Raw genomic sequence first — 27,711 nt, forward strand, 5'->3', positions numbered from 1 at the left:
CTAAGGTGCAGTTTGGGGCCTTACTAAATTCACAGTCTTCACAAGTGCTCAATAACCCCCTACCCTGCCTAGGATTTGGCATAAAAAATTTTTTTTGGGCGAATCACTATATTAGATTATTGTAATACGTCACATATTATAATACATTATGGGTTGGATTAAAGTTTTGAAATGCAGTATTATGGGTTTCTGCCCCAATCAGGTTTATTAGTAAATTACAGTTGATATCATTCCCTGTTCTTGAATCCTCTGAGAAAACCTGCTGTTTTCCTGATTTTAACCCCACGACTTCCAGTTAATATTATATTTTGCATCTCCCAAAGCCCCAAATTCTCCTCTTCATGTCTCTGCTAGTGCAGTCAATGGAAAGGCCCCTTTACCAGGATTCTGCAACATACCCCAGTCAGGTAGTGGCTGCCATCAAAAGGATGGGATCCTACCCTTAATAACCCAACCCTCCTGTGTTTTTACCAAAATAATATTCTGTAAATTTAAAGATCATAGTGGGATTTTAACAGCAAAATTAATCAAACATATGGGTGGGGATTTCTACTATAGAGCACATTATGAGGGTGAAAAAAACAAATAGAAACCATTGTATATAATATATGCACTGAACATATGCAATAATCATAGTTTGTAAATATACTCACATCACTTTGCAGATAGGAGCCTCTGTTTACAGTCATACAGTCTGCTCCTTGCTCTATTTTGGCAGGAAAAACAATGAGATGCACAGCTGACAAACAGCATCTAGAGATGAAACCCCACCAACTACAGAACAAAATTGTGTGTCTACATTATGGAGTTTGAAGGGGAAAGAAATAAGAGAATAGATTATATATAGCAAATAAAAAGATCACTTGTGAGCACATTCAGATGTCTTAGACAGGTCTGCTACCCTGCCTTTCACCATTATCACCTAGAATACAGTGCTTCCACTGCAGCAAGGGGTTCTGGGAAATTACATGCAAATGAACACGTGTCACTTTTGCCTGAAATCTACCAACCTCACACTGATGATACCCATCAAGATTGAAACATGTCTGTGAGTGGTTTGACTTGCTTTGCATCTGGTCCCATGCTGTGCTTAAAAGCTGTGTAAACAGCGTTGCATTTGCTTATATGGGCTCCATGTGAATGGATATTCCAGGCAAAAGGTGACACATTGTGTGCTCATTTGCATGTCATTTTCCAGAATCCGTTGCTGCAGTGGAAGCACTGTTTGCTAGGTGATAATGGTTGAAATGCAGGGTTGCAGACCTGTCTAAGACATGTGAATGTGCTCACAGGTGATATTCTTTATTGGATGGATATATATATATATATATATATATATATATATATATATAGTTTTTTTATTCTATTCTTTTCGCACAATAACAAATCAATAGGAATAAACCAGAATGTGAGGCTATTTCCTACATTTACATAATTATCAGGAGTATTGCTACTGTTAAGTGTGAGAGCCCTTGGAGAAGATGTCCTGTGCTCTGCAGGTTATGAGGCATTTTATGGCACTAACAGGGGATACTCACATGCAGCAAAGCAAAATTATAGGAGAATTTATAAACATCACTGGTCCCTCCAGCAGCGGAGGGGTTAAACCTAACACCTATAAAATATTGTCTGCAGCAGGTTGAACCGATCTGTCTGGGAACCGTGCGTAAGGGGTCGCTCCTAGCTGTAAAACTTGGTCACAACTGATGCAAATATACAGCATCATCTTTATCTATGGGAAGGAGGTAAATCCCATTCATTTAATCGGGAATGTTTTTTTCCTCCATAAATATGGTGCAGTTCCTTTGCCCGTTTTGCAGCTGGGTGACCTCCCTCACTACCCTGATTTTGTTGCAACATATCAAATTCACTCAGATAATAATCTGGCACGAAATAAATAAATATATAATACAACCATTAGATGTATTAAGCAAATAGAATCTTCTCGATTTTGAACTGAAATCTTTATCATTATTATGAATATTATTATTAAAGTTTTAAAAAGTTCTGCAGCCCATAGGTTTTAATACGTGATCCCCAAACGCTACAAAACCTAAGATTGGGTTACCAGAAGATTAACCCCTTTAGGGGGAAGGGAGGTCAGAGGGAAAATTAGTTCAAAGCCGGAATCACAATGCTAGAAAGAGAGAGGGTCTCCCAGACAGGGAAGGGGTTAAGGGGACCAGCTGATTCCTATAATGGCAGATGGTCTTTCAGAGCAGATTTGCATTAATTGTCTCCAAATCTGGTTTGGAGTCGAGGTTATAGATTTCAGGGGCAGATCTATACAAAGGCCCGAGAAAGGGATAAGGGGACAGTGAGAGGGGATATATATATATATATATATATATATATATATATATATATATATATATATATATATATATATATATATATATATATATATATATATATATATATATATATATATATATATGTATGTATGTATGTATGTATGTATGTATGTATGTATGTATGTATGTATGTATGTATGTATGTATGTATGTATGTATGTATGTATATATATATATATATATACACACATACACACACACACGTATGTATTTGTGTGTGTGTATGTGTATATGTATGTATGAATATAACATACCTGTATTTCAATGTTTTGCACTATAAATGATAATTTGCTGCTCTCATGTTGAGTCTTCTGCCCTTTTTACCCTGGACCCAGATACACTTTTGGTAGTTTATCCGAGGGTCTCACTAAAGACATTAGGTTTATACCGAGTTTATTGCCAGTTGCGATGCAGCCCTCATGAGCCTGTAGGGGCTTTTAGGGTTGGATATGATTATTGCCTTTGTTCGGAATAATTCCTTGGGATCACTGTATTTTTGATCCTAGTGTTTGAGAGGGGAGATGTGATAACTATCATGTAAACTGCTACTGAGCCGATCAAGTGCTTGGAATAGGAGCTAATTCCACTTTAGCAGCTCTCTGACATCACACAAGAATATATATATATATATTATTATTATTATATAATATTATTATTATTATTTGATTATTAAGCTCGGCTAACACGGTACAGATACCGATATATATATATATATATATATATATATATATATATATATATATATATATATATATATATATATATATATATATATATATCGGTATCTGTACCGTGTTAGCCGAGCTTAATAATCAAATAATAATAATAATAATAATAATCAAATATATATATTTATAACTGCATAGTAGGGTTTTATATATATATATGTATATATTAGTGTGTGTGTGTGTGTGTGTGTGTGTGTGTGTGTGTGTGTGTGTGTGTGTGTGTGTGTGTGTGTGTGTGTGTGTGTGTGTGTGTGTGTGTGTGTGTGTGTGTGTGTGTGTGTGTGTGTAGACTTCATGTACAAAGACCTGTAATATACCCAAAATGTATTCATAGCACAAAAAAGAAGGAATCTGTGCAAATGGAGGGAGAAATAACACATATATATATATATATATATATATATGTGTTAGCCACAGAACGGTATCATCTATTTATTTTTTTATTTTATATATATATATATATATATATATATATATATATATATATATATATATATATATAAATAAAATAAAATTAAAAAAAAAAAAAATATATATATATATATATATATATATATATATATATATATATATATATATATATATATATTGTGCACAAACACTTATGTATCATTTTCACACTGGATGTAAAAACGTTGTTTCCAATTTCAAACTTGGAGTAAATAAAACTTTCTGGAATTGTTCTGTACTGTAATATCCTCTCATCCCTTTGTAAAGAGTTCAGACGTAGAAGATCGCTTTATAAATGTATATATAATTACATTTATTTCTGTGTGTTTATTCACAAATAGGCTTTATAATATATAAAGTAATGTGTCGATATGAATGTGCAACCTGCATAAGATATCCTTGTAAAGTTAGCTGTTTGCATCCCAAGCTTGTGCTCGTTGTCGGCAGCAGCAGCACCCAGAAGACATCTCTACAAAGGGGGGGGGGGGGTTACAATGAGGCTTCCCAACTGCTCCAGCACTGACAGGGTTAAGTGCTCAGTCTTTGGGAAGTGTCTGTATCCCACTGCAGCGAGCTCACCAATCAGAAGAGATATGCAAATAAGGGTCCTTACATGGTCATAGCTCCTCCCCCGCGTGTCAACCCTCGCAGGGACTCATTCATGCTCCGGGCTGGATGCTGCCTTGGTGAATTCAGAAGGTGAAGCTGCATCGAGCCTGTTCAGAATTGGGGACCAGCCATCAATGTCAGTCTGTGTCTGAGGAGCAGGTTGACTAGTTATCGTTGACCAGAGGCTGGATGTGGACGTGTGAGGGATGAGACCGCAGGAGGACAATTAGACATCCAGATAACTTCTAGTGTATCCCGGAGAAACTTCTCAACCAGACCCCAGGACTGTGCGTGAGGTTTAAATGTTTGGGATTCAAGAGACTTTAATAAGAGGAGGTCCGATCCTGAAAGACAAAGCGCTGGGAGCTGAGATGGATCCAGTCAGATCGTGGGTGAGAAATGTTGGAGTTGTGGATGCTAAGGTGGCAGCTCAAAGGTAAAGACCATTCCTGATAAAGCACTTTATGTGCCGGGAAAGGGGCGATGTAACATCGAGTGGAGATACCACGCGTGTCAGTGAGGTGTGGAGGGGTTTATTGGACGTCAAATTATTTAAGAAAATCCACTTTCAATAATTCAGTTTGTTTTATTACATTTAAGCAAGTTGTAGAATAGACACAATTATTACTTATGAGTCAACAGACAGTGACTTTTCCTGTTCCCGTCTGGTGAGGGATCCCACATTTTGTGATGACGTCCATACAAAGTGTCACCCTACCCATGTGGGGGGACCTTCTTGTCCCCATGTCAGGGTTGTGCTAAATTTCATAAATTATCTGAGTAATTCATTAAATCCCTGTGAACCCAGCAGCCTGTGCTGGGGGGAACGGGGGGAGGGGGGGGGGCGGGTGAAACAAATATTGTGCCCCACACACACAGATGTGCCCCTGGCAGCGGGACACCGTATTTACCCTAAACCCCCTCACTTCTGCTGAGATAGAAACTTATTTCTGAAGGGATCGGCCTCTGTATAAAGCTGTGTTGCCAAAGTTCTGCTGTTCTCAGGAACGAGCCTCACACTTCATTCACACTGTTTGTACAAAACCCGCTTTTTTATCGATCAAAATACATTTCAATTGAACCAAAGGCTGTCGCGTTTAACCCTCACAGTGTTGGAGGACCATACAGAGCTTTAATGCGTTGCACTTCTTATCTAGGACTTTAAATACTTGCTTGACAGTTCATGTTATCTAATGTTTCTTTGGTATAATGTGGCAATCTCCACGATTGCCAATATACAGCTGTTCAAATCATGTATATAATATATACCGAAAGGAAGCACGGACAAAGCTATATATATATATATGTATATGTATATGTATATGTATATCATGTATATGTATATGTATATGTATATGTATGTATGTATGTATGTATGTATGTATGTATGTATGTATCTATGTATGTATGTAGACGTTGGGCTCCTGTAAGACAACAGTTTTTTTTCTTACACAAGTAGAAAACTTTTAAGATCCTGAATTAAAATTATTTTGTGTGTGTGTGTACACAAATATTTCCAATTATATTTTTTTCCTTATTGTGCTGAGGAAGCCGTTTGTCTGAAATTGACAGTAAAGATAGAATGAGATAATACCTGGTGAACTGGCAGCATTCACTTGATGTTACTGGGGGGGGAAAGTGTATCTTTAGGATGTAGATAGAATCATTGAAAACAAACAAGTGTAGAGTTTAAAGAGAAAACTAAAATGGGGGAAATCTCTCCATCTTCACTAAATGAACAGTATAAGCATAATATTGCATGAATTTATTCTAAACGTGAAATGATTGATCACTACATGTAAAATCAGCTAGTTCCTTCATTTAATTGGAGTCATTTATTATTTAATATTACGTTATAATACTGTGACATTGCAATATACATGTGAATGTGCTTCTATCTATCTATCTATCTATCTATCTATCTATCTATCTATCTATCTATCTATCTATCTATCTATCTATCTATCTATCTGTCTTTATATATGTCTATGTGTGTATATTTGTAACATACTGTAGTACATGTATCAGAAGATATAGTAATACATGTTTCAAATGTTGGATTCATTATAGTACAGTCAGTTAGTGGATAATCAGATTCTTTAATCACTCACGTTCATCGTTACGATCTCTGCTTCGTGATCCATAGTTTCCATTATAAAAATCACTTTCGGAAATTTTTGAGTATATAAAAAGCAAACATAAACCCCACAATAGTTATCTAAAGAACCACATGTAAAAAAATGTCGCAAATGAATGGGAATTCTACAACACGCGGTATAGGGAAGCTTTTCATATGCTGAAACATATTCAGATTAGCACTTATACACTTTTACTTGTTGATGTAGGGGTAGGCAAGTGGTGTGTGTATGTGTATGTATGTATAATGTATGTATGTATATATATATGTGTGTGTGTGTGTGTGTGTGTATTTTGGGGGTTCAATATGAGCTTATAGGGGTCCTGTATGTATACAATGCAGCATACAATGTTTTGTATGCAGAAATTGCACATGTACTGATAAGAATCCCTCTCTTTTCAAAAGCACATCTCCCAGCTGCAAAACTGGGGCAAAAACAGCAGCAGATTAAAAAAAAACAATCAGTTGCTTTCAACTATTCTTATTTTTACACTTCCGGGGACCCTTTTTTCCGCAGTTTTGCAGCTGGGACTCTGTAATACACCCCATGCGAGTGCCAAAGAGAGGAAAGATATTTACAGTCTAGATTAAGGTATATTTGGGTTTTATGACTGTACAGATGGGTCCGACAGATGCGCAGCCTGAGACCCGCACACAGTAAATCAAGCGGGTTGTCTGTGAAAGGGAAAAAACAAAGGTCCTTCGTGTGTGTATGTATGTGTATAAATGTGTGTGTATATATCTATATGTATATATATATATGACAGCAAAAACAAATATATCAGCGTTTTGATCCCAGGTTGACTTTTTCGTTCTCATATAAACCAGCTATCTTTTGAAATGCGCGGGACTTTTTTCCTATAATTAGTTATTCACATACTAAGTTTAGAATGAGATCATTTTTAAATTCTATGGTCTATAAAAGTGTGTAATATAATCATTTGAAAAACAACAAGTTTCATTTACAAAACACATATGTAGAAGGCATTTTGAGAGCAATGCAAGAACAATATTCATATTCTCTCTCTCTCCCTCTCTCTCTCTCTCTATATATATAAATACATATATAACTATATCATCTTCTGTATGTATCGTATATATCTTACTGTGTCCTCTTTATACAGTATTACTATATCATCTATATGTATCCTATATATTTTACTATATCCTCTCTATATTAATATATAATATGTATGTGTTTCATATAAACACCAAATCTATACAAATACCAGTGTGTTCAGCTGTCTTTATAGCTAAGTGACCATGTGTATAATATATTTCTACATCTATAATTCTGTTTTCTGTACAGTAGGATCTATCATCTAACTATCTATCTCTCGCTCTCATCTATCTATATAATCTCTAGCTATCTCTAGAAATATATATGGAGTGGCCGTGCATATCTATGTATCTATCTATATATCTATGTATCTATATATTCTGATTCTTGTAGTGGCTTGCTGAAATATACATATAAATATACAATAAAAGTGTTATATTTTTGATGAAAATACTTATGGAGTGCTGGTTTGTTGCTGCATACGTGTGTGTCTGTCTGTGTGTGTGTATATATATATATATATATATATATATATATATATATATATATATATATATATATATATATATATATATATATAACAATATATAACAATATATAACAATATATATATATATATATACATACACACATACACACGCACACACATACATGAGACAGACACACAAATATACATACGCCAATAAATACAAACACAATAGAAACCACAGGTCTTGTATGCAAATAAACATGTTTATTGTAACGAATCGACGAACTGAGCTCTGACCTTAATCAAGATATATATTTCTCTCTCTCTCTCTCTCTCTCTCTCTCTTTATATATATAAAATCAGTCCTTTCTGTGGTTGGCAGTAGTGTACATGTAACAGATCTGAACGATATATAACAGTATATTTCTCTCTCCCTTAGTGGTGTCGCAGTGTCCCGGGCTCACTTTGAGAAGCAGCCCCCCTCCAACCTGAGAAAGTCCAACTTCTTCCACTTCGTGCTGGCTCTTTATGACCGGCAGGGGCAGCCCGTGGAGATTGAGCGCACGTCATTTCTGGACTTCGTGGAGAATGACAAGGTGTGTCCTGTGTGTCCTGTGTGCCCGGTGCCACACCGTGTGTCCCGTGTGTCCTGTGCCACACCGTGTGTCCTGTGTCCTCGGTGCCACACCGTGTGTCCCGTGTGTCCTGTGCCACACCGTGTGTCCTGTGTCCTCGGTGCCACACCGTGTGTCCTGTGTGTCCTATGTGTCCTGTGTGTCCTGTGTATCCTGTGTCCCCGGTGCCACACCGTGTGTCCTGTGTCCTCGGTGCCACACCGTGTGTCCTGTGTGCCCGGTGCCACACCGTGTGTCCTGTGTGTCCTGTGTCCCCAGTGCCACACCGTGTGTCCTGTGTCCTCGGTGCCACACCGTGTGTCCTGTGTGTCCTGTGCCACACCGTGTGTCCTGTGTCCTCGGTGCCACACCGTGTGTCCTGTGTGTCCTGTGTCCCCAGTGCCACACCGTGTGTCCTGTGTCCTCGGTGCCACACCGTGTGTCCTCTTTGGGTGATGCACACTCACAGATGCTACAGGCGGTGATATATCAGGAAGCCTCTTTATTAAACCCCCTTGGAGTATGAGCACTGATCGCAACGCAGAAACCCGAAATTTGCGCTCCGGGCCCCGTATTCACTAAAGGGTGCTCAATTTTAGTACTACTAAGCGCCCGTTGAAAAGAATGGGAGCTAGGACGTGCTACAGTTTGGCAGCCTCTAGTGTATGTGGGCAAGGGAATTGGGAAAGGATTTCATAAAAACACCCGGTACTGGGATAACCTGCACTGGGGTGTGAAATCTCATAGAAACAGAATTACATCTCATATATAATGTGAGGAGTTAACATACACACAGGACAAATGTATGGGAGAGGGGGATAGGGGAGAGGGGGAGAGGGGGAGAGGGGGAGAGGGGGAGAGGGGGAGACGGGGAGAGATGTGTTTAGTAGCTATATAAAAAAGTAGGGTTAGTTTTGCTGATCTCAAGAAATAGTAAATATTCGGCTCTTTGTGCCTCATTTAATAGATTCAGTATTCACTGTCTATGCTCCAAAATCAAACAGGGAAAATACATCCCCTTTTTTTACAATTGAACCGTAGATTTGTAAATAAACTTGAAACGTTTTATTAAAACAGGCAATTTATTTCAAGGGTTTCTAATGAAAGTAGCAACAGTCCGACTGTGACTCACTGATTATTTATTAAGGTCCGTTATAGGTTAGCAGCTCACCCTAACCAGCAGCAGTAACTCCTATTCGGGGCAGTGAGAGTTGTCGCCGGACGGCAGTGAATAATCCCCTAAAACCTGTGAACAAGAAGAACCCGCAAAGCATGAAACTTTTCCAGCCAATGGAGACGTTTTGTACAAAGTCAGTGCAGAGTATAATATATAGAGGATACATATAGATAATATGATAAATAGAGTATACTGTATGAGTGAAAGAGAGAATACATATAGATGATATAGTAATATAGAGAGGACATAGTGAGATATATAAGATACATATAGGTGAAATAGTTATATGGAAAAAATATAGTAATATATATATATATATATATATATATATATATATATATATATTCTCTCCATATAACAATATCAGCTATATGTATCTTATATGTCAATGTCCTCTCTATATTACTATATCATCTATATAGTAATATATAGATGATATAGTAATATAGAGAGGATATAGTAATATACAGAAATACAGTAATATACAGATGCCATAGTTATATACTGTATAGAGGGCACAGTAATATAATGAGAGAGAGAGACGCAGAGAGAGAGAGAAAATACTAATATATAAGGGAGGACACACACACACACACACACACACACACACACACACACACACACACACACACACACACACACACACACACACACACACACACACACACACACACATATACTAAAAGAGAAAAGAAAAAAGAAAAGTGTCCCACTAAAAGCACTCAAGCAAAATGATAATAAATTTGTGTATTCAAAAGAAACAAGGATTATACGACAAAAACAAAATGAGATTAAAAACAGTCCCTTGGAGATCCCTACAGCTGATGAAATACCCTGAACATAAAGAGTAAATAATGGCATGTACTATGGTCTAATAATAAATAAAGACCAAGTATAATGCTGAGCAGGAAAATGTTATATCCTGCTGCATTGATATTTAGACCGGCCGGTCAGAAACATATATGATGGGCAGCTGAATGCTGTGACCTGAGGAATAACTATATGCAATGAAAACCAATGCAGTACCTCCACAATCACCAACAGGAAAACAAAATAATGCTATGATACATAAGGTGAAAATAGTCACTAATGACTGTAATTGAGCAATGTATATACTTGCTGGTCACCAGGTAGTAATGATCATGCAAGTCTTGTTAGCAAAGTGCTGCAGTGAAGGCAGTTGCGAGTGATCACTAAATTAAATTGCAGAGAAGGTCCACAGCAAATGTGGGGGATCCCAAGGGAGTGTAGACAAACAGAACCCCGACATACGTTTTGCACCCCTTTGCTTCGTCTGGGGGCTTCATATAATATAATGTATATATAATATATAAATACATATACACATGCATAGAGGGAGAGAGAGAGATAGTATATATATATATATATATTGCAGAAGAAATTAATTCTTCAATATTAGATGATACCTTTTTTATTTGGACTAACAATTTATGTCATAGGACAAGCTTTCGAGAGTCCTGCTCTCTTCTTCAGGTCCAATACTAGTTTACAGAGGAATCAATGCTAAAACAGGTTTAGAAGGCAGGAAAAAAAAAGCAGATTTAGATAAGGGTGGGTGAGAAATCTGGAGACATTTGTGGGGCACTAAAACGGTGACAAGTAAGGCCAGGTCCCCGCTGGCTACTGCAGCGCCCTCTGTGGCGGATGCTGCAGGGACAAGAGCCCTCCCCTCAATGGGGCCGGGCCCGCTGCGAGGGGGGGCCGCCGTGCCGCGCGCCGAGTTTTTCAGGAACACCTGAAAATGGAGATGGCCACGGGCGACGGAGCACTAGGCTCAGCCAATGAGGGCAAACCTGCCGGGTGACATCATGGCAGCGCCCCCATCACGCCCCCCCCGTCTTTCCCCCTGCAGCTCACTGCAGACCAAGGAAATCAGCTGCACGCGATGCCAGCCTAGCGGGCCTGTGTGCAGTGGAGGCACTGGGGCCCCAGCCTTACAGCATGGAGGGGGAAAGGGATGCTGTGGGGGGGGGGGGGTGCTGGTGGGGAATGGTGTGGATAAGAACATTTGCAGACAGGCAGGACAATTACAAACCATTGTGATATTGTGTGAGAAACCCCATATCCGCATTAAGTCCTCTTGTTTTGGTGTCAAAGAGTCTTTTCATTCTGAGGTCAAATGTTTTCCGATCTTGGGTGCGTTTAAACATTCCATTGAGGATTTTGATTTTAAATCATTTATGGAATGATCTGGTTGTGAGAAATGATGTCCCACTGGTGAGCTGTATCCCTTCTTCGTGGTGGTGTAGAGTGTCAGTGCATATATATATATATATTACTTGCGAGCACATTCACATGTTTTAGACAGGTCTGCAACCCTGTTTTTCCCATTTTATCACCTAGCATACACTGCAGCAAGGGATATATATATATATATATATATAAATATATATATATATACAGTGGTCGACAAATCACCAAAAAATCTACTCGCAGAACAAAAAAATCTACTCGCCACCTATAACCACACGTGTGCTGCTTGGGCCAATAGGAGCTTGCCACGATGTTAAATCCACTCTCCCGGGGCGTGCAAATGTATAGGTTTGTCGAACACTGTATATATATATATACAGTGTTCGACAAACCTATACATTTGCTCGCCCCGGGCGAGTGGATTTAACCCCCGGGCGAGTAAATATTGGCCCAAGCAGCACACGTTTGGTACTAGGTGGCGAGTAGATTTTTTTGTGTGGCGAGTAGATTTTTTGGTGATTTGTCAACCACTGTATATATATATATATATATATATATATATACACACACACACTTAGTTAAGATATGGTGGGTAAAAAAATTGACAAAAACCCTCCACAGCAAAGCATATAGCAAATGGAAATATTACTGTGTGCTCATTTGCATGTTTTAGATGCGTTACCATAACAACGGGATGCTAAGTGATGTCAAGACGTCATGTGGCGTCAAGTTGTCATAGCAACGCAATGTCATTTGACGCCGCGCAGTCATTTTGACAGGAGCTGCAGGTGAGACACTCGTGAGTTGCAGGGAAAGCAGGAGCATGCCGGGAAACACTGCACTACGCCGCCGCACCCCGCCGCAGGTTACACTCGACAGTGGGCAAAATGCACTCGGCCCAGGTGAGTGGGCGAGTGCATTTGTCGAGCCCTGGTAATGACATTATATATACAGGTATAGCAGACATTATTGCTCCTGCTGGTGTGTTGCTGTGAGACACACATAACATAAATAAATAAATGCGGGAGCAGACACCATTTATAAGGATTAGCCCAAAACGGGTAAAACAAAAGGGCGGGGCTACTACACTATTGCAGCTGCCGGAGCGCGTCATGGAGTGCAATAGCGCCTGCTACATCTGTACAAATATATATATAAAAAAAATACATAGAGAGGATATATTAACAGATAGCATACTTCGAGTAAGGAATGTTGTCTGGTTTTCTCAGTGTTTAAAATAAATATGTATTCCTGATTTATTTTCAGTTTGACCTGAACAAAAATAGGTTTGTGAGAAAATATCCCTCTGAAATAATAATAATAATTATTGAGAATCCTATGTAAAACATTTAATACATAGCCGGGTCTTTGTAATAAAGTCAAATCCCACAGCAGGGAACAGGATAACTTTTCTCTAATGTATTTACTGATAAGATAGTGAGTGACAGAAGCGAAACTTTTGTCCTACATGATATACATTTGTGTATATATGTGTAAGTCTGTGTATATATATATAGATATATATATGTCATCTATGACACTCGAGTGTGTGAAACATTTGGACATTTGGTGTATATATCCAGCCAACCAATATTCAGGTCTCTGGTGACACAGAATATAGATTTCGTGATAATATTCTGTATGATGATAAGTGACAATCATTCTGCGTTTGTTCTGTAATTATTTAAAGATTAATAATAACCCGCTCAGAGTTTTAACTTCTAAAAAACAGATGTTATAATAAAAAAAAAATATTTTTTTAAAGGAACAAAACAACGAGAAGACCAATAACGGGACTCACTACAAACTGCAGCTGTTGTACAGTAATGGTGGGTATATCTCATATATTGCTCAGCAATATACCCCACTCAGCTATATAAACACCACACAGTTCCATATATACCATACACTGCTTTGCTATATACACAGCTCACCTATACTTGTTTAGAGGGCCTGCACCAGTATTCAAACCGCTGTGCTATACACACCACTCCAGTTATATACACACACTGATCAGCAGTATACACTACTCAGCTACTGTATGTACACCACTCATCTGGGAAGGATGCAGGAACTTGTGATAATTATAAAGCACTGCCAAATGTAGTGGCTGCGCTAATGGATGTACGGAAAAGTGATTACAAATTAATTGTTTAATACACATTTAAAAAAAAAATAGAGAGTGGGGCAAAATGTAAAAATATATTTTATTGATGCAATATTAAAAACGAGTCCAAAATTCATATAAATATCCTTTAGACAATTATTCTGTAAATTCACCAACTATAATATATTGTGCAGCTCTATAATATTAATAGATGTAATGGCAGATCTTAATGTCTCTAGCACGGGGTGACACTGTTGCACTAGTTCATATACACTCCAGTTGATTAGTGAAAAGATTTAAACTCTTCTTTAAGCTTGTAAATTACATTATACTGCTCGCCATGATCTGATGGTTCCTTAAGGAGATATAAGCATTTGAAATATTCAGTGCCCGGGAGGTTAAAATGTAGTTCTCCCCAGAGTGGTCTTAAGGTTATGGTAACCGTAGATGCACAAATGATTAAGATCACAATGATTTTTAACATAAAATATAAAAAAACAGGACATGCTCAAGGGGCAAGGTACTAACACTATATAAGTTAAACTCGTATTGGCTTATATAAAGTATAACATGACAACGAAATCTCAAACCCAAACAATGAGTCTCCATTCATGTGGATGGGTTATTATTAGTGCCTCACAGTATTTCCCCATCTAACCTACCTAGGATACAGTTTTCACAAATCTCTAAACTCATTTAAGATGTTCATAATGAAAAACATCCACATATTTCCGCTTATTCTGTGTATGTTCTTGACTAAATCACATAGTTTGTCCAACTCTTCTTTCATCAGGTGTCCGGACTGAACAAGATCTGTTCGTGAGACTTATTGACTCAGTTACAAAACAGGTAAATACCCCAATACATCTATATAATGTACACATCAGCTCCCATACCGTCTATCTATACTGATCGATATCTCCTGTACATTTACCCTTCAAGGATTGTGTGCAGCCATGCTCATTTGCATGTAATTTCCCAGAATCCCTTGCTGCAGTGGAAGTGCTGTATGCTAGGAGATACTGGTGAAAAGCAGGGTTGCAGACCGGCCTGAGATGCGAATGTGCTCACAAGTGATATTTTCATTTGCTAGAATAAGATTGGAACCCAATCTCTCCTCCCCCCCCCCCCCCCACCTCCAACATCTTAACCTGTGATAAAGTCCCTATAAATGTGGTCTCTGTTGTAAGGGTTAATATATCACACTTCCCCTGTATCTTTCAGATGCCACTTTGTATCTGAGATTAAGTCATGGTAAAAATATGTTGCACACATAAAACTGAAGCAACAAGGCACTCAAGGGCATGGGATACCGAACATAAAACTCCCCTGATTTGTTAAGACCAGATAGGAGAATGGGTAAAGTTCCCGGTAACATCTGTTTTCCGATCTCCCTTCCTGTGGTTTGCTGCAGCCCATAGCCTATGAAGGACAGAACAAGAACCCGGAGATGTGTCGAGTGTTGCTCACACATGAAGTCATGTGCAGGTAAGACTCACTTTAAACCCCCCACACTCTCACTGCCAGTGCAGGATGGAGAATGTATCACTCTGCCTACCCTTCCACTCTATGTGCACAGAGGGGGGACAGCGTATGAGCACCTGGGGGGGTGTAATAACTTCTTTCTGTGGCCCATAATACGAATGAAGAGAGAGAGTCTGCTTCATTCAAAAGAATGGGACTAAAATGTTCCCCCGTGACAGCGATGCTTAGAGAGATATTGTGAGCATCTCAGTATTCGAGTGCTTTATACCTCTCAGCTTTGTGAGCCTTAGCTTCTGAACGTTTGCGGAGGTTATCATTTATAATTTAGTTTCAGTATTATTTGATGGATTTTAATATAGCCTCTTGATATAGCAATATTTATTTTTTCTTCCATCTTACAAATTAGACACCTCATCAACAAGTAACCTACATTAACAGTCTCATACAGAACCTCCTGTGCATAGGGCTCTCTGCCCTCACTGTGGTGCTTTGTTACCCTGCAACACATACACTAACTTCTGTGTGAACAGTTTATCCCCCTCTGCTACACCAGGGCTGGAGAGACAGACACAGGATATTCACACCAAGCATCATGCTCCGTTATGATAAACATCTCTTCATACCTGATACATGAGGATAAGGATTCTGAGGAGGCCCCAGCTCAGCTCTACCTATCACAGCTATTTCATGCATCTAAAATGTTATTACTGTAGAATATAATTATACATATATAACAACTTTATTTAATTTTCTCCCACTGAAGCTCAAAGCGCTTCACAATTACAATAAAGTGCGCGGTACGCAACACAGTGCATAGGATTTCTATAGACACAGTCCCTGCCCAGATGCTTTTTTAGTACCCGAATCACGGAGATACCGTGACTTGCCCAAGGTCACAAGGAGCTGACACTGGGATTTGAACCAGGCTGCCCTGCTTCAAACTCAGTGTCGTTGTTATCAGAATCAGTGTCTTTACTCACAGAGCCTCTCCTCCAGCCCTATATACATGTACATATTTAAATAAAAAAGGGAAATTATTTTATTTATATTTTCCTTATTAAGCATAGTTTAGAACATTACGATATAAAATTTTAAAGCAGCAATCCCCAGAGGTCGGTCCCGAGATATCTGTAGTTTTTGGCCCCAGCCATCAATAGAAGCTATTTTATTTCACAGGGCAAATGGAAAACGTGCTAATATTGCAGGCACCTGGGGGGGTGGGGGGGCAGGGGGGGATGGGGGTGTTCCCCTGTGTTCAAGCGACTACAGATGGGCTCCAGGGATCCCCCGGTTAAGGTAATACAAAATAAAACAAGAAGCACTGAATGAGTACAGCAAATGCAAAATATCTTCTATTACCAGCCCCCCTGGGTACCCTGAACTTGGCTGAATAAAGCTCTTCCGCAGTCCACAATTCCGTTGGGAAAAACTCCCGCTGAATGGAAATGAGACAGGAGACTTGGCACAATCATTTTTTTTAGGAGTGTTTTAACTCCCATATTTATAACCTTTGCTAGACTGGCACCTCACAGCTTTCTGTTCCAACTGTCCCTTCTTGGCTTTTAGGCCAGGGGCCAGATGCCACAACAAAAACCACACCACTCACCTACAGGGTACAGCTTAGAAGCACATTGCCATTTTAAAATAGTATTTGGCAAATGTGGCAAAAGGTTGGAAATGCAGAGTTTATTATCTGTAACCTGCTCCTCTTGATTTATCATAAAATCACATACAGATGTATTTCACGTAATAAAATAATTACTCTGATTCACATGCTTAACATCTGGATGTATTTGGATGTTTGTTTGGATATCAGAGTCTTCCAGAGCAGGGTGTGGTATAATGTGGGATTTATTGATAACCCCAAAAGGGAAAAGGGTTTGAATTTCAAGAATCAGAGCTCTGCTTTGTTATACTATTGGCATGTTAGAAGGAGACCCAGGACAGAGTTTAACATCTATGTATGTAAATATCTATATATGCATACATTTTATTTTTATAGAGCCAAGCATGTACGCAGTGCCTTACAATTTTTACAAACATTTCAATAGTTACAATACAGGGAATATAATTATACAGATGGGGTAAGTGCATCAAGACATACCTATAACATTTGGAGACATTAGTCCCTGCCCCAAAGAGCTTACCATATAATGTGTAGAGACTAACAGAAACAGCAGGAGAACATTTGAGTGCATTGATATTCATCCCTTGCAATGTCAATAGGACAGATAGGGACAGAATGCTTTGATGCTGGAATTTATCACAGCACCATTTATATCTTAAACTACCATTTTGTCCAATACTCACTGAGTCAACCCAGGAACAAAAGGCTAATTAGTTACTGCACCCAATTAGTGAATTGTGTCTACTCACCCAACATAGATTGGAAAATGTAACAGTTTTCATCAGGAGCTATAAAAACCTCAAACCCATTTCTGAATATGCACAGCTAATAAGTGCTGCAGCAGGAAGCTGATGCAGGGAAGTTACACCAATTAACCCTTTGCACGTGTAGCCAGGACTGGTTTCATTGGCTACCAGTCTGCCCCCTCCAGGCAGTAAGTCCTGGTAAGAACAGGTGCCAGGAGTTATCTTGGGTTTTCCCCCCTCACAGCAGTTTCTTGATTGACAGGGGAGGAGGTGTGACTAGGCCTGTGTGTGTCCAATCAGGGACTCAGACCTGGTACCTACTTCCCTTGTACTTAAGGAGCTATACTGCTAAATTTAGTCAGTGCCTCTACCTCCTTGAGAGAGGCTGGTCTACCCAAACAATTGTGCAGGGCTCTGCCAATCTGTATTCCCTCCCCTAGGGGAGTGGATGGGACACTATACCCCTTACTCCACCAGCGAGTAAAGGAAGAGCAAGGACTGCTTCAGGACCCCTTGGCCTGGAGTGGAGGTCCAGGGTAAATCCTGAGGGTGAAGCCCCAAGAAGTGATCTCTGATGTGTATGCTATACCAACTAAGTGTGCTGTCAGAATAAAGTGTTCCTGTTCAAAGATATCTTCCTGCCTGAGACTACAATCTATCAGGGGGAGGGGAAGTAAATTCTCCTGCAGGGATTGTCCCCACATCCCTGGGGCCTGCAAGACATGGAGGTGCTGTCAACATGAGAGAGAATCAGTTACTACCCCAGAAGCCTGTCTTGTTCTCCTCCACAACAACTCGGGAGACTCAGATCTACTGTGAGCTAGCAGGTATGCACCACACCACACTGTGTAATGGAAGAATCTCCCAGAGAGGGGGGGAAACACTGTTACATTTGGAGGCAATGCTGAGATCATCAGGCCAGGCTTTCAGGAAGCAGAATTGGAAGATAAGAGGTATACTTCCAGAGAGAGTGCCAGAGAAGGAGGGAGGTTAGGTGTATTGTCCTGGGGACTCCTGACTACCATAACAGGGGCCCAACTTCCCTGCCAGGGACCTGCAGCCTGTGCTGACCTAAAGGGCAAACTGTGCTGAACCAGAGGGCTATTTCTGTTTGAGTCGCCCTGAGGCGGGTAGTTGAATGATGCCTAAAGGGGGTGCTCTGGTTAACGAGAACCAGGGACCTCTGGAGAGGGTCTACAATGCCGGCAGCCGAGTGGGGTGACATACGGTAGTGTTAGGTGGGGTCTTAGGAGGGGTGCCTGGACGTATACTCAGGTGCCTATACCCCTCTGCTGGAAGAGTCCCCACAGTGCTACTAGCCGTTGATGCACAGGGAGTCACAGGGTACTCAAACTGGACTGTAATCGTATGCACTGTACCACAGAAAGAGTTCTGCCTAGCCTGGGGTATATTGATGTTCCACTGGTCAGCTAATCATATACTGCAGAGAACTACAGAAATTGGATTCCCGCTTGAATCGTGTGGACCATGTGCAGGATTTGCAAAATGCAGAATTGACTTTTACAAGTTTGTTGTGGGGTGGCGCGAAAGCCATAACCATGCCCTTTCTGTGCTGCCTAGCACTCCTGGTTTCACCAGGGGGAGGAAACAGTAAGGACATTGCGATTACATGTGGGGCTTCTGCTTCTCAGAATGAGGAGCCTGTGATAACTATGCAGTTAGACCAATACTGGTCGTAGACTGCAGTTTGATCCATAATGGCAGTTCCCGCCGACCTGGGAGACTGCATGGAAGGTTTTCAAGAAGTTGCAAGCTTTTCCCTGCAAATTTTGTGTGTCTTGTGCTGAGCCAGTCGCGCCTTTCTGCAATGTGCCTCTACTCTATACTCCATCAGAGGGAGGGGACACTGCACCAAACAATCAGCAGCCACTGACATCCCTGAGGGAGGAGCCGGATACGAGCTGCCGTACCCTCAGTTCCCTGGAGCTAAACAAGAGAGAGGACTCACCCTACCTGTCCTCCTCCCTCCAGGCACCTTATCCACGCCCAAGAGAGCAAACTGTGACTATACCAATTACTGTCTGCCAGGAAACCTCCTGGCAGTGAAGGTAGCAGGGACCCGATATCCAGAGTACACTTGCGCAAAGTGTGACTTCCCGGGTGGAGGCCTTGTCTAGGGAGCTACTTGTCCGCAGTGCGGAACACACTATATGTGGCCGGTAGTGCCATTGTCAGCCCTCTGCGACCAGGCTGAAGGCCCCGCGATTATGCCAACCGAGCCGGACTGCTGTGAAAATACAACCACGGAGGGCCCGTGCGCCTTAGCAACTGTTCCTGGGGGTCTGTGCACCCCGGTTCCTGAGGCTGGAACCCAAAGACCACGAGGTGTGGTGACAGGCCTGGGAGAGACCACCATGCATCCCCTGGTGGCATCGGAACCGGAATGCTTCCGACCGATTGCCACCAGTGAGGGCGAAACGATGCAGTATCTATCCCCGACAGAGCAGTCCCTACCCCCCTCATGAGATGATGACGACAGTTTCAGACCCATGGTGATGCGCCAACCGGCGGACCACCCCCGAGGCCTGGAAGAGATAGAGCCACCTACCTTCAAACTAGAGCGGCCGAGTCCGGAGACCACCACACGGCGAGCACTGGAGCGGCCAGAACCATGGAGAAGTCTGACAGCATTCCAGATGATCCGATGGCCATCTCGAGTCAGTGGAGTGGTGAGGCTCCACCCCTTTACCCCAGACAGGCAACGAAGGTATCCAGCGATGAGGCCTTGCCCGGCACCTACTTCCATGTGGAGGATCGCGCCGACCTTCCGGAACCACACCCTGCAGATGATGAACTTCTGGTGCGGGGCTTGTACCTGTACCGGGATCCCGTAATGTCTACACCTGATGACGTCACTTCTGCGGCGACCGCCGGAGCGGACCGGGACTATGCTGCGACCGCTCTGGTGAGTACTGCCCTCTTCAGGCAAGAAATGGAGCGCTATATTCACAAGGTTGTGGGCCGACGAAAACGCCGGTCTGTGGACACAACCACTAAGACAACACCACCAGTGGAAGGCCTTGGCCTCATAAAATGTAAGGACTCTGTCCCGGACATTGTTGAGCCCAAGGCCTTACCTCTTGTTACTATTGCCCATGCCCCTTCTGATGTACCCTCACAGCCCTATGTGCATAAAGATGCTGCACAATGGGCTCGCAATCGCATGAAAGCTGTACTGTATTTTCAGCAAACCTGGGTTGGGCCGATCGAGTTTGAGTATGGCTCTGATGTGGGTGAGGTGCAGTATAGTTCCGATGAGAAGGGAGAATTAGGGGGATTTGCTAATAGGAGTAATGTACCAGAGAAGTGGGATTCTGAGAATTCGGATGAGAATTGGGATAGTGATCTTGGTGAGAATGATATTCTAGGGGTATCCTCAGATGGGTCTTCAGGATATGATTCCCCTGGATGGATGGAGTATGCTTTACGAAAAAAAACCTAAGAGGGTATATTTTGTCCAGGTGTCTGACCCCGAGGGTAGGATTGTAAAGAAACCTGACCCCAGGCATTACAATTAAAATGGATTCTCCCTGTTGGGAGTATCCCTGTTATTTCTTTAGCACCATTCAATTGTGGGTGGGTAATGATCTGCGGTGTGATCATGACGGTATTGTTAACTGTACACACATGTTATTGGTTGTTAATGTCATGTTGTATTGTTCCAGGTTACTCATTTGCAGGATGGACCCGGAAATTTGGCTCCAAATGGGGACCATTGGATTCCACCAGAGGGAGAGTGTAGCCAGGACTGGTTTCCTTGGCTAATAGTCTGATCCTTCCTGGCAGTAAGCCCTGGTAAGAACAGGCTGCCAGGAGTTATCATGGGTTTTCCCCACTCACCGCAGCTTCTTGATTGATAGGGGAGGCGGTGCGAATAGGCCTGTGTGTACCCAATCAGGGACTCAGACCTAGTACCTACTTCCCTTGTACTGAAGGAGCTGCACTGCTAAATTTAGTCAGTGCCTCTACCTCCTTGAGAGAGGCTGGCCTACCCAAACAATTGTGCAGGGCTCTGCCAATCTGTATTCCCTCCCCTAGGGGAGAGGATGGGAGACTACACCCCTTACTCCACCAGGGAGTAAGGGAAGTGCAAAGACTGCTTCAGGGCCCCTTTGCCTGGAGTGGAGGTCCAGGGCACATCCTGAGGGTGAAGCCCCAAGAAGTGATCTCTGATGTGTATGCTATACCAACTGAGTGTGCTGTCCGAATAAAGTGATCCTGTTCAAAGATATCTTCCTCCTTGAGACTACAATCTATCAGGGGGAGGGGAAGTAAATTCTCCTGTAGGGATTATCCCTACATCCCTGGGGCCTGCAAGCCATGGAGGCACTATCATTGTGAGAGAGAATCAGTTACTACACCAGAAGCCTGTCCTGTTCTCCTCCATAACAACGCGGTAGACTCAGACCTACTGTGAACCAGCAGGTATGCACCACAACACACTGTGTAATGGAACAATCTCCCAGATAGGGGGCTGGGGGGGGGGGAACACCGTTACACACGCACAGCTAATAAGAGCTGCAGCAGGAAGCTGATGCTGGAAAATCTGCTCCTTACTCCCTGACTAATCTGGTTGTGCCAATTACCTTGCAACAAAATACCGGTTGTTATTCTCCTACCAGCAGTTCCCCTCAATGATCCTCAATCTGAGGGTAAAAGGATATTCTAATTTGGAGAGACGCAGTGTGGGGCCTACAGCTGGTTAATTACAGAGTGGCATTGACAGCATGCAAGCCTCACAGCTGTGACTTTCCGCACAACTAAGAGTACACAGGGTCTGCATCAGCTGGGCCACTGGTCACTGTGTCCTGATCAGGCAGATGGTGTGAATTTACACACTTTTGTTATGCAATCAGCAGGAGCAGAAAGCAACACAAAGGGCACCTGCAGTTCAACCCCTTCACGGCCAGAGGGGCCTGTTGTGCACTGAACAGTGCCAATACACACTTTGTATAATACAGAAACATACACTCCTCTGTATATAATACAGATATACCTACTGCTCTGTATATAATACAGATACATATACTGCTCTGTCTAATACAGATACCCACTGCTCTGCGTATAACACAGACTTGTCATCTGTTACTAGTCCTTACTGCAGTGAAGAGGTTAAAGATTATATAGGTCGCAGTTCCCCTGATATGTCAGGTTCATTTTATATTTTCCCTTCGAAATCTCATTAGAAGTTTTGGCGTTGAGAGGTCAGAGCACATAAGATAGAAATTGGGTTGGTTCACACTTCCCTTTTGTACCTGCAGACGCCGTACTTTATATCACAGGCACAGAGTGGCTGTATCTCCGGGGATGTGTATGAGGAAACTTGAGGAATGACATTTCTACAAAGTACAAACTGATGAAGTTTAGCAGATAGATATATAATTATTTAATTATGTGTAGCACAGAGAAGCTTGGAAGAGAGTGGGGTGGGGAAACGTGTACACAGCATACTGATTCAGTGTGACAATTTCTTGGCTCAGGAGCTGAGATTCATAAAATAAACTTGAGCCCCGCTTATAAATCCCCCCAGTACCCGTGTAAAAATGATCTCATGAGAGCCTGTGGGAGAATCATTTCTTGTGGAATAATACATTGTATTTATTGCGTGTAGATACACAGTCTGTTCTACCCCATGAATCCTGTACACACTGCTTTGTTACATTCAGCCCTGTGTACACTGCTCTGTCACACACAGTCTGTACACACTGCTCATCCCTACTGCCCTGTCATACCCGGTTCATGCACACTGCTCTGTTAAAATACTCTATCATACTTACTTAGTGTGTGCACGTTGCTCTATCATACTCAGCGTGTGCACATTGCTCTATCATACTCAGCGTGTGCACATTGCTCTATCATACTCAGCGTGTGCACATTGCTCTATCATACTCAGCGTGTGCACATTGCTCTATCATACTCAGTGTATGCACACTGCTCTATCATACTCAGCGTGTGCACACTGCTCTATCATACTCAGCGTGTGCACATTGCTCTATCATACTCAGCGTGTGCACACTGCTCTATCATACTCAGCGTGTGCACACTGCTCTATCATACTCAGCGTGTGCACATTGCTCTATCATACTCAGCGTGTGCACATTGCTCTATCACACTCAGGGTGTGCACACTGCTCTGTCACACTCAGCGTGTGCACACTGCTCTGTCATACTCAGCATGTGCACATTGCTCTGTCATACTCAGCGTGTGCACACTGCTCTTTCACATTCAGCGTGTGCACACTGCTCTGTCATACTCAGCGTGTGCACACTGCTCTGTCACACTCAGCGTGTGCACATTGCTCTATCATACTTAGCGTGTGCACACTGCTCTGTCACACTCAGCGTGTGCACACTGCTCTGTCATACTCAGCGTGTTTACACTGCTCTGTCACGCTCAGCCTGTGCACACTGTTTACCTCCATTTTCTCTTGCAGTCGTTGCTGTGAGAAGAAGAGCTGCGGTAATCGGAATGAGACCCCGTCAGACCCGGTTATTATCGACAGGTAGGCGCAGTATCTCAGGGGCACCCTGTGTGTGTTTGTCTGACTTTACTCTTAGCAAAGTATGTTGTATCTGCAATACAATGAAAGCGCTCAGCCATGTGTCAGCAAGGACAAATCCTCTGTTATAGAGGGAATCGCATGAAAGTCTGTGGTGGAAATAATATATTGTCAAGGCCTGATTTTTATATCATATTATTGTTATAATACCATCATGCTATTGTTATATTGTTTGGGTCATTCTTGGTACAAGTAGCTTCAGATATCTGGAGAGGTGCAGGCTCGATACTGCTGTGCATTGCAGCATGTTCATTGCAGGGGTGGTAGTATATTACAGATGCTCACAGTAATAAACGGGCCGATTGCATCTTGTTTGTCTCTCTCGCTTGAATACAGTGATGAATATTCTGTGCGCTCTGCTTCTCATAAGGGTCCTCGGAGACCCCTCTGTGTCCAAAGCTTCCTACACATTCCTAGGACCATCTGCTTCTCTCATTTACACAACCCGCTGATTCCCGAAAACACACAGATAGACAGACACACACAAACTAACTGCACACAGACATAGACACACACGGCACACACACTGTATTATTATTATTATCTTTTGTTTATACAGTGCAATCATATTCTGCAACGCAGTACAATGAGGAAACATAATGACATACATTACATGAACAGATCGACATATCGGCCAAACTAATGCAAAAAGACGCTAATGTAATAAGATGTGAGAGCTTACTGTACACATACTTTTCACACACTGTACACACATATACTATTACTAGACACTGCATATACCCACACTCTGTATGTACTGTACACACGCTGTAGCCAAGTACACCAACACACTAGTCCTGTCTGTGTTCTGGGTGTTGTTACCTTAGGGATGCTCATTACTTTGTACCACACACCTGTTAAGTAATTAGTGCCCGGCAATCTGCATCTTGCCATGACATTTGTAGCTTTGCTGTTACATGCGTGTAATTACACAGGGCTATTACTGTGCAAACGGCACATATCCCCGCACACATCAGATGGGGCTGGCAGTCTCTCCTTGGGCTTTGACCTGTCCCTATTACCTCTCCCTGCTGAGACGCAAAGAAAGTTATGGTGAGTAAAAAAGTGACAAAAACAATCCACTATACAGGAAATAAAAATACCACTTGTGAGCACATTCACGTGTCTCAGATGGGTCCACAACCCTGCTTTTCCGCATACAATGCTTCCACTGCAGCCTGGGATTCTGGGTAATGACATGCAAATAAGCACTGCCAGTGTGTCACTTTTTGCTTCTAATCCAAAAAGAATGGTCAAACAGCTACCTGTAAGTAGGTTTACTGACAATGCAATTCCTTAACCCAGGCAGTGCTGAAAAATCCATGTAATGGGGCACGCATAAGCTTATAGGGGGGTCTATATTAAAATGGATTAGAAGCAAAAAGTGACACTGTGCTCATTTGGATGCAATTACCCAGATTCCCTGACTGCGTAGAAGCATTGCCTGCTAAGAGATAGTGGGGAAAGGCAGGTTTGTGGTTCTGTCTGAGACATGCAAATGTGCTCACAAGTGGTATTTCTATTTGCTGTACACTCCCTGCTAAAGAATCTAACGAGAGCTGATGCTGTGTAACTGACAGGAGATGTAGTGACACTGAGGGTACCGTCACATGAAAAAAAAGGCAGGAAGTGCAACTTTAACCTTTACTCCCTGCGACCCTGAGGTACACTATATTCCCTACATCAGTGCAAGATTGAGGAGCTCCCAAGCAAGTGATAACTCTTAAGGAGGTTCTGTAACACATGCAATTTACCATATGCAAAGATCATATTACCAATACAATGTGTATTTTTATTATTATTTGCATATACTTTTATATACAGGCAATAGACGTGGTATTTAATCGGCCAAAACCAGCTGATCATTATCAGAGAAGTCATCAATCTCCCAGATGCTTTAATTAGCTGAAGGTTCTTAACTTCGACGAAAGGTACACCTAACTTTAGGTACGGGACATGCAAAACAGTTATAGTACCTGCCAAATAGGTACAGTTGGAAGGTATGGTCAGATCCATATGTCCTGTACCCCTCAGTGCTGTGCACAGTGGGACATATGCTGCAGAGCATGTGAGTTACATTACACTGCAGAGCAGGTCCCTGTGGCAGGGAATGGATTACCTCACCCACACAGAGCTGCAAAGTGGAGAGCTCAACCCCCCCTTCCTTGTTTTATTGCCATTTTAATAGTAAGGATGTGGAGCTCGTTATATCAATTACAGTGGGAAATATTACATTACTCCCCCCCCCCCCCGCACCCCATCCTGCTTGGGGCCATTTAACCCCTTCGCTGCCTGACAGGATTATCAAGAATTTACCACATTGTGCTATGTACATTAATGGCTATATAAATAAAGACATACATACATACATACATGTGATGACAAGGGTTGGCCTTTAGGTGATTATGCTAGCCTCTGAAGTGGGAGGCCCTTGTTTGAGATCCAGTATATGCTCCATGGGACTTTGAGAAGCTTATTCTGAGGTACTACAATTAGTGTGTTAGCTCTTAATGAAACATTGTGTATTATTCTACAAATGCTTATTATCATTATACTATTTCATGGGGAACCCGTCTGTACAATCCCACCCTATGTGCAGATGTATCTTGAGTCAAATAAAATAAAATGTGCACCGTCTCAAGTTTTACCGTAACATATAGTATATACAATAAGGGTGGGTATTTGCACTGGTATTTTTTTTTTTTTGTAATGGATTTGGTTCTAAAAAAAAAAAAATTTTTTTTTTTAATTTGAGCTTCATTTTGAAAAACGAGTTTGTTTGGTTTTGGACTTTTATATAACGATGGCAAAAAAAAAAGTTAGAATTGTAAATCAGCATTTTCTCCCAACAACTATTCACTCTTGGCATTTATGGGATACAGTGACAGTTAAAGCTGGGCTGGTCTCAACAAATACTAATGTGACACCAATTTTCTGCAACCCCACTTTCAAACCAGAAATTAATTGTAAAAGTTTTTAGGTGTGACACATGAAAGGTCCTAACTAAAATCAGAGATCTTTTCAAATAGAATAAAATTAGATCGTTCACAAATCTAAAAGAAAACTTTTGAATCACAAATTCAGCGTAGGCCTATTTCAGGTACATACAACTAAGGCACTTTATAACAGTAGACCCAAAAATGTATTACGAGTCAACCAATACATAATTTGAACACTTCTGTAGGTCTTCTAAATCCTAATATCTCTATTATATAAATATCTTATTCCCTGGACTTCGATAATAAGGACCCTAATATAAGACCATGGGAACAGACCTGAAAAAAGGACTAGAACCACACGATTGGGAAGAGATTTTGGAAACTTTTGATAGTCTAAATTAATACGACCATTAAA

The 27,711-nt window shown here is 41.5% G+C and overlaps 1 protein-coding gene across 2 annotated transcripts in view; it reads left to right on the plus strand.

The window, feature by feature from the left end:
* Positions 1-4,208: 4,208 nt before the first annotated feature.
* Positions 4,209-27,711, plus strand: part of EBF2 (EBF transcription factor 2) — a 111,041-nt gene continuing 87,538 nt past the window's right edge. For both annotated transcript variants that reach the window (XM_075601571.1, XM_075601573.1), the window contains exons 1-6: positions 4,209-4,577; positions 8,247-8,403; positions 13,578-13,641; positions 14,713-14,768; positions 15,334-15,407; positions 24,232-24,300. In XM_075601571.1, the coding sequence (XP_075457686.1) occupies positions 4,444-4,577; positions 8,247-8,403; positions 13,578-13,641; positions 14,713-14,768; positions 15,334-15,407; positions 24,232-24,300 (554 nt within the window). In that variant the 5' untranslated portion in view covers positions 4,209-4,443. The remainder of the gene's footprint in view (positions 4,578-8,246; positions 8,404-13,577; positions 13,642-14,712; positions 14,769-15,333; positions 15,408-24,231; positions 24,301-27,711) is intronic.

The sequence above is a fragment of the Ascaphus truei genome, chromosome 5 (genome assembly GCF_040206685.1).
Source record: "Ascaphus truei isolate aAscTru1 chromosome 5, aAscTru1.hap1, whole genome shotgun sequence".
Taxonomy (NCBI): Eukaryota; Metazoa; Chordata; class Amphibia; order Anura; family Ascaphidae; genus Ascaphus; species Ascaphus truei.